This window comes from Podarcis filfolensis, assembly GCF_964270895.1.
Source record: "Podarcis filfolensis genome assembly, chromosome: 4".
NCBI lineage: Eukaryota > Metazoa > Chordata > Lepidosauria > Squamata > Lacertidae > Podarcis > Podarcis filfolensis.
Genome location: NC_139607.1, coordinates 54,211,954 through 54,228,186, shown reverse-complemented (window position 1 = coordinate 54,228,186; position 16,233 = coordinate 54,211,954). Strand labels below are relative to the sequence as shown.

The 16,233-nt window shown below is 41.9% G+C and overlaps 1 protein-coding gene across 3 annotated transcripts; it reads right to left on the bottom strand.

The window, feature by feature from the left end:
• Positions 1 to 305: 305 nt before the first annotated feature.
• CCT8 (chaperonin containing TCP1 subunit 8) lies at positions 306 to 14,438 on the bottom strand. Of its 3 annotated transcripts, none has more exons than XM_083611298.1 (16): positions 12,364 to 14,438; positions 10,265 to 10,355; positions 9,910 to 9,989; positions 9,298 to 9,447; positions 8,742 to 8,922; positions 8,100 to 8,161; positions 7,265 to 7,402; positions 6,135 to 6,313; positions 4,309 to 4,375; positions 4,143 to 4,230; positions 3,922 to 4,037; positions 2,630 to 2,701; positions 2,389 to 2,553; positions 1,732 to 1,851; positions 1,359 to 1,457; positions 306 to 500 (listed from the first exon to the last, which is right to left on the bottom strand). In XM_083611298.1, the coding sequence occupies exons 1-15, from the start codon at positions 12,421 to 12,423 to the stop codon at positions 1,365 to 1,367; spliced, it is 1,662 nt and encodes a 553-aa protein (XP_083467424.1). In that variant the 5' UTR covers positions 12,424 to 14,438; the 3' UTR covers positions 306 to 500; positions 1,359 to 1,364. The 3 variants fall into 3 exon arrangements, with proteins under 3 accessions (XP_083467424.1, XP_083467426.1, XP_083467425.1); XM_083611300.1 differs by lacking the exon at positions 12,364 to 14,438 and adding an exon at positions 11,598 to 11,620; XM_083611299.1 differs by lacking the exon at positions 1,359 to 1,457.
• Positions 14,439 to 16,233: the final 1,795 nt, after the last annotated feature.

Sequence of the window (16,233 nt, the reverse complement as noted above, 5' to 3'; positions counted from 1 at the left end):
GGAAAAACCTGGGCTTAGATAGATGAGAACAGCAAACAATCCACCGTGACATATTGCTAGGACAAGGTATTCTAAGACTGTTCCATTGAAAGAAGGTGACTTCCTGCAGGAAGTCAATTCCAGAATCTTTCCTGGTTTTAATTGGATAGCAGGCCAATGGCAGAGGTGGTCATTTGTTGAGTGGACTGTAAACCTGTTAGTGATGTCCATTAATTTCAGTGGGTCTGCTTTGAGTATGACTAACATTAGATACAGTCCTATCTTTCTGTAATATTGAATAGGATTTATTACCACATTCAGAACAATTTTTTACTGAAACAGTTTTTATTGAAATGGTACAAGACAAGCTAAGTCTCATAATTTAAAGGTGAGTAACATATATGACAAGATACACAACTCCTTAAGTAGTACTCCGAAAGTGTTCAATCACTGTGGTCATCATCCAATTCCTTCTTTCCTATTGGTGGTTTGGGGCCACCAGCTGGTTTTGCCATGATGATCTGCAAGCAAAAGTAGTTGTTAGACCTACATTTTTACATAGAATACACTTCAGCTGAATTAAGGTATGACAGTATTGATATGTATCTTTTGCCTCATCTCTTACATACTTTCATAATTAGTATTACAGAAAGGTTATGCAATGAAAAATGCATTCAACCCATAAGTCTTGACCATAGCTCCAGGACTGTTTTTGCTATTTTATAAAATATTGATTAAAATTGTAGAAATCAATCAGCCTAACAGGGAAAAGCAAAACCCTCTTGCACACGTGAGTAGCCCTTGGCTGCTCTTCTTGCATCTCAAAAAGCACCCATCTCCTTTGCAGGTGTTAGTTGTACAAGATTGCTATACCCACACTGCTAAGCAGCAATGGGGATAGCACTGTTGTCATGAGGAATTGTCTCCAAGAAGCAGTGATTGTCTGCTTTAAGTTTAGATTTCTATAGATACATGCTTAGCATGAATGCCAAAAATAGAAATCGCAGAATGCATTTCCTACAAAAGAGACACAAAACTTGGGGTGTTTTGGGTGCATTGTGTGGTAACCAAGACAAAGTGTTAATGTTCTGTAAAAAAATTCAACTACAATAACTTGCAAAAGATGTAAGATTAGCACACAAATAATGCTTCTAATAGTGTAAACTAAATCATGCATATTAGTCTATAGAATAATTCTTCAAACCATGTTTTAGGAATATTAACAGTGTTGTGCACCCTTATCTCAAGCAGGTTGTTAAATTGCGATGTAGCCTACACATAAGTGGAAGTGGAAGCAAAAATACACTCAGCAGCACCAGGCAGAGGAATTCATGCAAAGTCTCGTTCCTTGCCAACATGAGCCATGATACCAATCTTACTTCACACTACTGTTCAGGTCCATCTTTCCAGTCATCCTTGTCCCAATGTTCTGAAGCTTTAGGGGCTTTTGGACCACCTGCTGCTTTTGCCATAATAATCTATAGGAATTTCACATCAAGCACAGAATTCCACCAAGTTTCAATTTTAAAAGTATTTATGTAAGAGTCTGCATAATCCTTTACTGTATGAAACTGATCATTTGAAAACAGAAGCCTACCAGAAGACTACACACTGCCACATTAAGTTATCGACCTTCAACTTTAACCAAATCATATGAAGCATATATAACCTAACAATACTCTAGCAGCTTCCATACCGTATTGATTTAGCCTGATATCTGAAGCAATAAAAAAGCCTATTACACCAACTTACCTGATCAACTCTTAGGACAGTTACTGCAGCATTTGTAGCCAGCTTAATCCCCCAGAACTTCCCAAGGTATGTGTCTAATACACCAGCTTCCAACATGTCTTTCACAGCTGCAGGTTCAGCCTGTCAAATGTTAGAAAAAGAGTTCAGCGCCTCAACTTTCTGAGCAGATACAGGATTACAATGAGAGTTCCACTGATGTCAGTAAAAGAGTTAAAGGTGCTAAGAATCTGCCCATGGAACAAAATGGACAGCTAGCGGGCATTAATATTGATAATCAAGCCCATAGTATTTTGCTTTGAAAGAAAACAGTATTTCCCTATTCAAAAAAATCTGTAAGCCTTACATCACAAAACAGCTAGAATAGAAAGGTCACTAAAATAACTGTAAAAGGATTAACAAAACAAGTGGAGTTTCCCCCGCTTAAGCCTCCCCAATTGGCCCATGAAGCAGTTCTGGCCAAACCTAGCCAGTCATCCACCTAATTTGTCAGGTGCAGGACAGGTAAAGCTACAGCACAGCCAAATTCAAACAGAAGAAACTGGAGTATGCTCTAACTGCATACACACTATGCCTTTAAAGAACATTTCCCTCCTCAAAAAATCCTGGGCACTAACACTGCTACCACCACAAGCATGTTATGCTGGGCATTAGCCTTACCTCAATATCAAACCCAACATTTTTGTTGCCTTCTTGATGTACGGCGTAGAGCTTAGAAATAAGTTCATTAGCCTTAACTCCAGAATTTTCAGCCAGGGCTCGGGGTATAGCTTCAAATGCCTCAGCAAATTTCTTGATAGCATACTGATCAAGACCTGGACAAGTCTAAAGACAGAATTGGATTTTAAGTTGCATTATATGGAAAGTTAAATTTAGTAAAGATATTAAGTTTGTAGCTTACCTCTCCATATGACGTTATCTGCTTAGCCAGCTCTATCTCTGTTGCACCACCACCTGGAACAAGACGCTTATCCTGCAAAAGAGTTCAAGCAACTATTTCAAGTTTTTTTTTTAAATTTATCTCACTCTCTTCCTTTATATTTATTTTATCAGTATACTGTCTCATATCCCCGTCCCAACTAAGACAGGGGGAGGAGACAACATACTGCACCAAACAAACTAAAAAAAAAAAAGAGTGTATTGCAACCCATTTTTATTGTAAGTAAGCAGTAAACAATTATTGTAAACTGCTTTTTTATAGCAGTACATAAATATTTTTTTATGAATAAATAAGGCCCTGGTGAACAGAATGGTCTACTGGGCTCCAAAAGAACTACAAGCAGGTGCTAGGTGAGCCTCACTGGGCAGGATATTCCACAGCAAGAGAGTCAATACCAAAAAGGCCCTTTCCCAGGGTGGTTACCCAATTCACTTCATTTTTTTGGCAACACTAAGAGCAAGAGCTCCAAAGAGGAAGCTAAAGTTTGAGTAGATACATATTGGAGAAGGCAGGCTTACAGACAAATTAACAGTTGAGCCTAGGTTAAGCATGAAGGCTTTAGAGAAGTTTGTTTCAAAAGGTTGCTTATATAAAATGGACTGTTATCTGGATGCAACGGATTGCATTATTTTATTATTTATATCCTCCCTTTCTAGAAAATTGAGCCTCCCTGGAAAGACGGTAACATCATAGTAAGTTAGCATATCCTTCTTACAGGGTAGCAGATGGTAATGACCTTGTGAGGGGATGAACAGCACAGCTGGATGAGGAGCTGGTGAGTGGCATTATCCTCACCTATTGCCTTTGCACACCTGGAATTGTTCCCTCAGAGTTGGGAGGTAAATGGCTCAGGGTAGGGAACTGCCAAGCCAGAGAAGATGACAATGACTACTTTATTTGCCCCCTTTTGGGGGGAAAGGGTGTTCTCATGTCAATTGGGCCACTCAATTTCACATACCATCCCCACCCCAAATTTGGCCCACCTGACTTACTGACACATGTATCACTTAAAACCTTAACTTCTCTCACCCTGAACCAGAGAGTGGCACTCTGCTCTACTGGGGGTAGTATATACTATTGTATATTCCAGTATGGTAGCATTTCTGCAACTGCACATGATTAACTTCGCATTTTAACAAGCCAATAAAATAATGCTCCTCTACATTCCTGCATTGCCGTGGGCTGGACTTATATGAACCTCGGGGTCCCTTCCAACTCTACAATTCTATGATTCTGCGTAGCAGTTTACTCACCCGTGTGAGTACTTTGAAAGTGTTGACACCATCATCAATTGCTCTTTCTACATCATCCATAAGATTCTCTGTAGAGCCACGAATTACTATTGTAGAAATGGCACCATCTTCCTTTTCTGCAGGAAAATATATCAATGTTTTACTTGTGAAATCTGACTAAATGCAAAGTTTCTATATGCAATGTATTAAAGATAACGAGTAGACTAAAATAATAAACATACCATGTTTAAACACAACTACTTGTGTTTCCCCAACTTCTGACAAACACACACTGTCACAGTAACCAATTTCTTCTAGATTAGGTGGTGTCTGGGAAGGAAAAAGGAAGATTATGTCTATGCAAAGGAGTAGGTTTTAAAAAAAACCTCTGCTGTTCTCGCTACATACCAGTCTGGGGAGGGCTGTGGCACCAACAGTTTTACATAGTCTCCTGAGATCCCACTTAGAATTCAGCCTTTAAGAAAGGAGATAAAATAGTGTTCAGGTGTAATTTTCATAATCTAGAAATTCTTGTTAGTACCTGTCAGGGAATCAGGAGCAGGAGCACTGGGGAGAGAGGATTGGGAGAGCGAAGGGGAAGAATCCGAGGGCAGCGTTGGGGAGTATGACAGTGGCCCGAGAGATTCCATGAGCTTCTCCAGTGAATCAGAAGATTCCCAGAAGGGGGCGCCGATGGTCAGGGCAAGGGGGGTCCCAGGGGGGACGCACCAGAAACAAGGAGCCAGAGGGGAACCCCAAAGCAGCAGTGGAGGATCGGGACCAGTTTCCCCACCAGAGCGTAGTGGGGGGGAAGAGTCACATGTGTCAGGGGCAGTGCCTCCTCCAGAGAGGGAGTCAGGGCTGACCACGCCTCCAACGGAGGGGAGGTCAGTTGCAGCTAGCCCCCCCGAAGGGGGAAGCAGTGACAGCAGCAGTGGAACGGTCAGGAGGAAAGCTGCTGGCTGGGCGCGCGCGCCAAGTTCAAATGTGCAGGCGCGCGGAACAGCAGGAGACCCGGATGGGGAACCAGCTCCTAAAGCCCGCCGGAGGGAGGGAGAAGGCTCAGGGGAATCAGCGGGAGAAGAGGCTAGAAAGGGCGGAACCCCGGCAGGCAGGCGGACCCAGAGGAGGAAGGAGCAGCGGAGAAGGTGGAGCAAGGCTAGAATCTTAAATTGGTGTCAAGGGGGAGGAGACTCAGACGGAGCATCAGTGGTCTGACACTTAAGACGTGGAGCTGCGCGCTGCGGCTCTGGAAGTGAATCTGAACTTCAATAAAGACTTTTATACTTAACAACGAAGCAGCGTTGGTCCTTTGTGAGCTGGGACCTAGGGTAGCTCTGACAGTACCAAACTAATTTTTCCAGGAATGTTCCCTATCAACATTTTACTTCCTGCAAAGACCCTGTTCTAGGGCCTTTTTAAATAAATAATAATAATAATAATAATAATAATAATAATTAATAATAATAATAATAGATGAGCTCTCTATCTAGAAAATGGGAATTTGTCTTGTATAAACACTGAAAGCACCAGTCTCTCTTAAGCAATCCAGAACACACATTCTTTCCTAAGAATGTAAGTAGTGCCTGCAGGATGAGACCAAAGTATACCAAGCCCAGCAGTCTGCAATATCCCAGCAGGTACTAGCAGTCTACCAACAGACTGCAATTTACCATCTGCCTCTCACCACTGTCCTGTTTAGGAACAAGCAGGGACTCTGGTAATGGTTCAGGGACAGTGCCCCTCCATCATGTCTTGATTGGTAACAGAAGCATTAAAGTGCATTTCATTATTGACAAAAAAATTGACAAATAATCGTACATATGTACACCTTATCATCATCATCCAAACTACCTGAAAACCAAAACCATATTAACTGCACACTGGACTTAAATGAAATCCCTTCCATCATCAGAAAAGTGACATTTCTATAATTCTAAAGAAAATTTGCCACAAATTGAAGAGGGGACAATTTAAGGGCAAAAATAGCACAAAATAGAATGATGAACTGTTCTGTGCCATGATCCTGACCTGCACTGAGTACTTTCCACCCATTCACCCCCATCTGTGGCTGTTCAGAAAGAGAGGAAAACACACACACAGGGATAATCTTGGTTGAAGTCATAAGGGGATGAAACATATGTACTAATTTACACTTCAGGAAACAAATATGCTATGTATTTCAGTTAAATGAGCCAAGAAATGTAAACAATTTACATCTTTGCACAACTTACCTGAGTAACATAATATTATATTTGTTAGCATAATGAAGTGCCATGTCTGCCACTTTTCCTCCTGTAACTACAACATTTACACCAGCATCAGCAATGCTCTTGACTTGTAACTCCAGTAAGTTTTCCTCTCCTCTGCTAAAATTTGTCAGCTCAGCGGCATTCTTGATGAGTACAGTTCCCTGCAATTATAAAGCATTTTCCCCATCAGTCTCATCTTCAATTCCTAGTATGTTTTAATACAAATAACCTGAAAAACAGGCAATTCCAGAAGTGACAGCTATCATAGAACCATGTTCTAAGTAATACACATAAAGATCAACAGCAACATGTGTCTCCAGGATTTCTAAAGTGTTTAGCAAACTTCAAGTACAAGGACCGAGCTGCTGAAGAAGCTAGAAAAAGTGATTTATGAATCATGGATATGGTGTTTTTGCACAAGGGTTTTTTGGGGAGCATTCCAAATGAACCATTGTCAGGTATGTTCATCTAAAGAGCCTAACATGAAAGGACTTCAGACACTTAAGACCCTAGTACCACCGAACAAAAGTTTACTGAATCATGGAAATATAGGACAGACAATCCATGAAAGGACTGCCTGCTGAAATCCCAGCCCAGATAAAATCAGTCAAAAATTTGTAGTCATTTTACTAACTTACTTACACGCATGCACCATTCTTGTGGCATAACTGGAAAATATGCAACAAGAGATCCCTCCATTTGCCCAAGTTTTCCATGGAAGGCAAGAAAGGGATCCCTCACATTGTGCTGGGCACCCAGGGGCAAAAAGTCACTGCAAAGTTGTGACTGCTTCCCACTGACAGTTTTGTGGATCCCTGCCTTAACACAGAACAGATTGCATTTTTAAAAGGGCTGCAGCTATTTATCTAGTTGCAGCACCACTTTTTACAGTCACGATAATAGGACTGTCCCTCTCTGTGCTAACCAAGGTTTCGCCATATCGGCCCCTGTGAGCAGAACTGCACAAAGGAAGGTAGCTCTCGGCCTGGTTCACCATGCAAATGCAGACACGAAAAGTATCACCTTGAGAAAATAAGCAACTACTCTATATATGTATAGACATGCTGCTGCTTCATACCTATTTAATACTTCCAAAGGTTGGGAAACCATACCTTAGTTTCTGTTATCATACCATCAAAAGGGCAAGAATACACAGCTATTTTGGCATCTTTGACAGAAGTAACATCACCTTCAGTTTCTTTTTTAAAAACCATGCCATGCAATACTGTAGAAGCACAAATGCCAGAACCCTGAAAAGAACAGATTATAATTACCATTCCATCCAAGTTAGGCCACTGAAATCACACTGAGTTAGATCTAGACTGTCATACTTGGGAGTAGATTTCATTGATTTTAAGAGACCTACTGCAAAGTCTGAATACAACTAATTTTTTACTTTAATTAAATTAATGTGCTATTTAAAGTGAAAGCATACCTGAACTCTGATTGTATCTGCTTAGGAACAGTTAAATTGCTACATTTTAAAGCATTTGTTTTATCATTTTTATGTTTCTATTTCAACACAGCAAATGATTCCCTACTCTAGATCTTCCCAATCTTCCCCACTGATATTTGAAGAGAAATGCTAATTATCTAATTGAAGAGAAATTCATTATCTTATTGACTGAAAGCCAGAACTCTTTCTTTTCTGCGAAATCTACTTTCGAATTTCAGAATCAGTATGTATACATACCTACATATGAAGTCTCTAATCTCCCAGGAAAACGATATAGGAACAGTCTACTAAAAATCCACAGATGGTATGTTTTTTACACCCTCTCCTGTTTTTGGCCCCAACCAAAGTTCAGACAGAACTGCTTTTCTTCAAGGTTACCATAACTAAAGCTACAACCCTCAAGCATAGTGACCAGAAGGCAAGTTCCAGTGAAACGAAGTGCCTTCAATGTTGAGTATTACAGTACTGAAGGAAAAGAAAGAATGACTTACTATGATCTTGCACACTCTGATGTTGTCAACATTAAAGTGACCCGACTCGGGGAAAATAGAGACTGTGAGAGTGGGAAAAATGAAAAGTAACATGTTTTTAGGAAGCATTGTTAAGATAGCTAGTCATCTAATTTAGTTATTTTATTAATTACATGCCACAGAATCTGTGGGAATGGCGCCAGTGACAATATTATGCTTTATAAGATGAACAAGTAAGTGTTACTCTATTTTAGACACTGCTGCAGCTTGACAAGAGCAGCTCAGGAAAATACAGTGGTACCTCGGTTTAAGAACAGCCCTGTTTACGAACTATTCAGTTTATGAACTCTGCAAAACCCCAAGTAGTGTCCCGGTTTGCGAACTTTACCCCGGTCTAATGGTGGAAGGGCACCGGCGGTGGGAGGCCTCGTTAGGGAAAGCGTACCTCAGTTTAAGAACAGTTTCGGTTTAAAAATGGGCCTCCAGAACGGATTAAGTTCATAAACAGAGGCACCACTGTACTCAACTGAAAAACGACATCCAACAAGAAATTAAGACAAGTGACTTTCACTACAGATAACAAGCTTGAAACTAACATGAAAATATTTTAGGTAGCAAAAGCAAAATACTATGTTTAGATTTTAAAAAATGACATATACTTACCACATGCCTGAGCAATAAGCTTAGTAAGAAATATTTCACTGCCACATTGTTTACTCATTACTGAAGTTTGCAGCAAAGATGCCACTTCTTCAACATCCCGAAGATTTTTTGCAGAGCAGCACACTAGATCAGGAAGTATCTCTAAGGCTTTCTTCAAAGCTTTTTCATAGCCTTCAATTACCTAAAATTAAAGACACTAGCATGTCTGTACTGTAATGCATAAGTTGTTAGAAGTTCAAAGTCAGTCTGATATCTTAACCTCACAAAGGGTTGGATTCAGACTTCCCAGGAATAAAACTCTGCCAACTGGACTCTTCCATTAGCAGAAGCAGGGAAAGTGACCAGTTTTCCCTGGAGCTCCATTCCACACAAAAAGAGCCATTTTATTTAGACAGGCACATCTGGATCCAACCCAATCTCCACAAGGCAAAATAGGACACAATTAGGAATGGAAAAATTAAGAGGATAAACAAGAGACTAAGTTTCATACACAATTATTCAAAGATCCTAGAATGCTAATTTGAATTGCAATAATCTGAACAAAATAAAAGATTACCTCTGAAACAGAAAGTCCCATTCTTAGAAGCTCCTCTGCATGTTCTAGGAGGGCTCCAGCAAACACAAGAACAAAATTTGTTCCATCACCAACTTCTTGCTCTTGCATGTGAGAAGCCAAGACAATCATTTTTGCAGCTGGATGTTGAACCTGTTCAAGATTTTATATCAGAGAACACTATTAAGCACACTTGTGTATATTCAGTAACTAATAGAATGCTTCAATATGTATTACGCTGCATTACAAATTCAAAACATTTAACTAATTCAGTGCACCTAAATCTTATTATGTGGCAACAGTCATTAAAACACATATGTGAAATAGCAAAACTTTGGCGTAATTAACAAGTTCTTCAAACAATCTTAGCAACACACATTTCTTACAATCATTCTAATTCAACCCTGATGTACACACAGCTGCTTGTACCACAAATTTCTACCCATCCCATACACCCCACCCCAAAGGTGTCTTTGGACCCCTTCACAGGGAAACAACACAAGCCTAGAAAAGCTTCGCTTATAACAGATAGCATACACAATGTTTCTCCATAAATAATCCTCATGTACAAGTCAATATATCCCTGGCAGACTATGAATGAAGGAAGGAATCTACCTCCAACTCTCTTAGGATGGTAGCAGCATCATTAGTAACAAAAAGCTTCTCCAAATGATTGATAACCATTTTGTTCATCCCTAAAAAAAAACAAAGAACACCAAGTATGTGAATGACAATTGAATATAACTAGACAGTGTGGGTCATTATAGGGTCTATAATAACATACTTCTATAAAATGTGAATTAGTTTCAGGATTTAATTCCATCTAATTCTCCAAACAAATCATGACACTGTTCCTGGGTTTATCAACAAACAAAAGCATCATAAGCTGTATTTCTTAATACATACTACATAGTCACCCTAAATTCCTCTTTTTAAAATATTCATAAATTATAACCTTAAAAAGTCTTACCATTTGGTCCATAGGCTGTGCGAGTTGTTTGAGCAAGCTCTTTACATGCCTGAATATTTCGAAACACAGCTTCTTCTAATCCTGAATAATGCTACAGACACAAAAAGTATTTTAAATTAAAGTACCGTACATGAATAAGTATAATATAGTAGTGAGAGAAATATATGGGCACATAATAGAAAATAATTGCATGACCATGTAAAAAATGTTGGTGACTATGTGAAGGAGTAGATGCCAGGGCCACAGCCCCCAGGACTCCAGGGCTATTTGCAGACATTGGCTGTGCATTTAAAAATTGCAGGTCTAGAATCATACAAGTGAGATATAAAAACAAAGACTCATGATTCTTTATCAGCAGCAAACTTTTTCAGCAGGGGGTCGGTCCACTGTCCCTTAGACTTGTGGGGAGCCAGACTATATTTGGGGGGGTGGATGAACGAATTCCTATGCCCTACAAATAACCCAGAGGTGCATTTTAAATAAAAGCACATATTCTACTCCTGTAAAAACATGCTGATTCCTGGACCGTCTGCAGGCCAGATTCAGAAGGTGATTGGGCCAGAACCGGCCCCCGGGCCTTAGTTTGTCTATCCATGTTCTATATCAAATACAGGTTTGCAGAAGGTTACTTGCCATCTTTAAGAAAAGGCAATGAACACTGAGTTAAGCCAGTCCTCCACTGTGCCTACAAACTACTGCCCACCAAGCTGTAATCCTGAACTGGCACACAGGCCAACTGAACAGTCAAACATTTCAAGAATGCCACTGTACAGTTGGCGGCTTATTTTTGTTTGTTTGATTGGTTGAAGTGTCATTTGTTATCAAGGGGAGGTAAAAGAATAGCTTGGCCACCTAGCCCTATAGCAGTCAAGAGTGAATCTAAAAGCATTGCAAAGTTAATCCCAGTGGCTACCCACTATAGGTGCAAGCATCTCCAAATAGAAATAGATGGAAACATCATTGTCACTGTCAACATGTCAAACTAGGCCCCAGCTTCAAAGATTCACTCAGTCATAAAACTCATATACTGTACTATAAAACTCTTACTATAAACACAAGTAAAACACCAAGTACAGTGGTACCTCGGGTTACAGATGGTTCAGGTTACAAACTCTGCTAACCCAAAGTAGTATCTCGGGTTACAAACTTCCCCCAGGATGAGAATGGAAATTGTGCGCCTGCAGTGCGGGAGGCCCCATTAGCAAAAGCGCGCCTCAGGTTAAGAACTGTTTCAGGTTAAGAACGGACCTCCGGAGCAAGTTACGTTTGTAACCCAAGGTACCACTGTACAGGATGTGAAAGCTCCTGGATCCTTTCCACATACGTGCCCTACAATGGAAGTACATGGACCATGCAGTCACCAGTTATGTACAGTTGAGCTGCACGGGTGTCTTAAGCCAACCATTCCCACTCCTCCATCACCAGGGCTGCTAAGTTCAGGGTGGCAGGAGGAAATGCAGCATCCTGTTGTACTCTGAGCCTACGGCCATGGAGGTGGAAGAACAACGTGTGGGCATTCCAGCTCAGAAGAGTGAACACAGGAAGCGGCACAAAGCATCCCTGACACGAATTTGAAAGGAAAGTGGCAAGCCAAGCAGCAAAGCAGCGGCTGCCTTAGCTCTGGGCCGGTTCTGCTTCAGAATCGGAACCTAGCAACTCCCTTCAACGAAAAAGTCCGCCGCCGACCGCGAACTTAGCGTGTGCCCATGACGTCAGCAAACGCGAAAAGACGTCACCGTCGCCCACCCCTCTCCGGCGCGCGAGCCCTCGAGTTGCTAGGCAGCGGGCGCGCCAATGGGTGCGGCGAGAGAGACGTCAGGTGACATGGAAGGGGCCTGAATGAAATCTTAGGGCGTGTCCGTTTGGCCCCCCTTCGGAAAGCGGGGGTTGGAGGGGAAAGCGCGTTAATTCTTCAGGCGACTGTTAACCGCCAGTGAGCGCGCGCCAAGCTAACGGGCTTCCAGTCCACGGGCGATGGGGCCCAGTAGCCCCGCCTCCTTGGAAGCGCCGGGCTGAGGCGTCGCTTCTGGAACCTTCCGCGTTCTTTCCCCGCCACGCTCGCGAGCTTCTCTATCTCACACATACATACAATCACCCACCTTCGCTCCGTCTTTCAGCATTTGGGCGAAGCCCGGGGCCTTCGGAACGTGCATCGCCATCTCTGCGAGCTCTCGAGCCACACGCGGCCGTGCACACAAGAAAAGGAAGAGAGACGCCGAGGAAGAGTGGCGGCGCGCGCAGCTCCCGCTTCACACGCAAGCGCAGAAGAAGGAGGGGAGGAGACTCAAGGAAATGGCTGCTGGGAGCAGAAGGCGGGAGGGATTGAGCATGCGCAGCCGGAGGTTCGCGTCGGTTTCCCTGCCCGACTCCGAAGGCGCTTTTCCCCCTGCATTGCCGTAGAGCGGCACCAAAGGCCCGCTTGTTCCTCTCCCTCCTTGCCTTTGCCGTTTCCACTCCAGACTTGTCGCTTGGAATGTTTTCGGCTCCCTAATCTGAAACGCTTAAATCTTAAATCGTTTCTGAACCAGATTTGATGGGGGGGGGGGGCTTGACTCCAAACTACGTGGCTTGCACTCATGTCCCAATGAAATAAATAGGAATGAGTCATGATTTAGTTCTCATTGATTTCAGTGGGGCTTAGGCTGCAATTCCGACCCCACTTACTTGGAAGTCGTCTTCTCTCTCTTCTTTGGTGATCACTCGTAACCGAGTAAGATTGTCTTCCATGAACACGGTTTTAACAATGAGTCCATAAGTGACTGTGGAGGCCAATTTTGGATCCACATATCATTCTACAGTGGGGACATTGGTTTCCTGGCGGGAGTTGATCACGGTGTGGATTTGCCAAGTGTGCCTTCCTCTTAGCAAGTTTTTTCCTTGCGTCCTGAGTTCGAGTGTCTTCAAAGCCCCTGACACCTTTGGTAAAGGCTGTTCTCTAACTGGAGTGCTCACAGGCCAGTGTTTCCCAGTTTTCAGTGCTTATACTACATTTTTTTAGATTTGCCTTGAGACAGTCTTTAAACCTTTTGTTGACCACCAGCATTACACTTTCCATTTTTAAGTTCGGAATAGGGTAGTTGCTTTGGGAGACTATCATCAGGCATCCGCACAACATGACCAGTCCAAAGAAGTTGATGTTGAAGAATCATTGCTTCAACACTGGTGATCTTTGCTTCATCCAGTACACTGGTATTAGTTCACCTGTCTTCCCAAGTGATGTGTAAAATTTTTTGGAGACACTGTTGATGGAATCTTTCAAGGAGTTGGAGATGGCGTTTATAAGTGGTCCATGTTTCACAAGCATATAGTAAGGTTGGTAGTACAATAGCTTTGTAAACAAGCATTTTGGTTTCCCTGTGAACGTCCCGGTCTTCAAACACTCTGCACTTCAATCGGGATAAAGCCACACTCGCAGAGCTCAGGCGATGCTGGATTTCGGCATCAGTGTTGGCCCTTGTGGAAAGATAACTGCCTAGGTAGGAGAAGTGATCAACATTTTCCAACGTTACACCATTGGATTGGATTTGTGGCACTGAGAGGGTTTATTTTGTACTTGTTGGTGCAGCACTTTGGTTTTTGGGATGTTGAGTGCTAGGCCAAGCTTTTCGTAAGCTTCTGCAAAGATAATTAGGAGGATTTGGAGGTCATCCTCTGAGCATGTGCACACTACATTGTCATCAGCATACTGAAGTGCTATGACGGAAGTTATTGTAACCTTACTCTTTGCTTTCAGCCTGCTCAGATTGAAGAGCTTTCCATCTGTTCGATATATGATTTCTACTCCAGTGGGGAGTTTCCCTTCAACAAAGTGTAGGATCATGGCAATGAAAATAATGAATAGAGTTGAGGCAATAACACAACCCTGTTTAACACCTGATCCCACTGTGAATGGTTCACTTGGAAGTAAGTGCTATTGAATTCAGTGGGACTTCTAAATAGATACTGTTAGCTGGGATCCAGCCCTGTAGCTTCTTGGGACTAGATAAAAATTTGTGTCCCTTTATCATTTATTTCATGTCATTTATACACTGTCCTTTAGCCAAAAAGGATATCAGAATAACTTACAGGATGTCATTACTTAAGAAGGCCCCTGCCCTCAGCCTTGCAAGGTATGGCATATGAGGGGAGGAAAAAGGAATGAGAGCGAAGATTGTTTTGTCCAGCAAGATGAAAAGAAAAGCTTGCACTGATGGAACTATTGCCATCTAACTGCACTGGATTCATCCCAGGTGCATGGAAAGAATAGAGTAAGGAAATGGACATTGAACTGAGTTGATGGGTTTAGTTACAGGTAGGTGTTGGTCTGCCGTAGTCGAAACAAAATAAAAAAATGGCCACCATAGAAGGATCAATTTGCCATTTAAATTATCCAGTGTCTTTTTAACCCTGCATCCAGCCAAGGTTTTTGCCAGTACAGGTACAGTAATATAAAATAAATTGATACTCAAGCAGCCACAAGGGGGCAAACTTCCCTTTATTTATACTGTATATAGGCCTTTCTGCATTACCATGTTGGGGCAGCAGCATCATAAAGTGCAGTAGAAGGAAATAATGGACTCACACTTATCTTTTGCACCATGCTTTCTAGGCACAGGTCTGTGATTTCCTGGAAAAGCAGGGACCTGTGACTAGTAAATGTGGAGGGAAATTAGTGTGGATCAGCCCAGAGTGAAGTTTATGCTACATGAGAATATGATTCTTCCTTCTACATTAAAAGACAAAACAAAACTTGAAGCAACCTTGGCAGGCTGCATCTGAGCAGAAGAATGGTGGTGGAGAGAACATGATTTCCTCTTAGGAAGGAGAAGAGGTGGGGAAGAATATGTACAAGTTAAGCAAAAAAGTTTAACCTGTACATATTCTTTTTTCCCAGTGCCCATAAAGAAACATACAAGGTCTCGTATTTTTATGTTGTGAACTACCCTGAGATCTACAGATGAAGAGCAGTATACAAATTTAATAAATAAGTAATAAAAAGTAGAGCTGTATTTTGGATCCTGTATTGTTTTTTGAAAAGTGCAAATTAGGTAAGGTTGCCAAATTTCTCCCCATTCCTACTTCCTTTTTAAAAAAATATATATGCTTTTCCAGGGTTCTGATGACACTTCATGTTTTCCTATCATACATTGTTTCTAAACAGACTTCCCAACCCAGCACTCTGAGGCCTTTCTCCCCATTCCTACTTTTATGCCACAGAAAAACCCTCCCCTACTTCTTGAAGTGCAACTGTTTGAAATATTGGCAATTTCTACTTTTGTTGTGGTAGGGGTGGGGAATGGGGCTCCCAGAAAGTAGCAGATTGAAAAGATCTTTGGGGAGAGAAATGGCCTGAAAATGAGCCTGGTCAATGACAGAAAAGTGACTCTACAAGGAAAACGTGTGTTGGGGAGAACAGTCTCAGACCGAGTGAGATATGTTGGGTTTTGGAGCCTTGCTTCAGCTGGTCTTTCTGAGATTTGGGGCAAGGTGTCATCAAGTCGGCTGGTGATATCCAGCTCTATTTCTCTGTAACATCTGAATCAGGGGAGGCTATGCAAGCCATGGACTGGTGCCTGGACTCAGTGGTGGGCTGGATGAGAGCCAAAAAAATGACTCTGAATAACTGGCCGCATGGAGGCTCCATGGTTGAGCCCTGATAATCCTTTAGGTTAAGAGTTGGTTTTATATTTGCACATACGTTCATTTCCCCTTTCATTACATAATAAAAACTAAAAGCAAAGAAAGACAGCAGGTGAATACTTTCATATTCTGAGGAGCAAGACTATGAAACTAAAGCAGCTTTGAGCACACAGTATTCATATGAACAGTGTTGGTGGTTAGAGCAGATAATCAGTGTAGACTTGCTCCTCCAACTGTTTCTGTATTTTATTTTATTTTTGAAAAAAATTGTCCCTTCCTCCCCTGTCAAATGTGCCTGAAAGTAATAGTGAAAATTAGCAGGGATGAAAATGCAGGGAGCCACTTGCAAA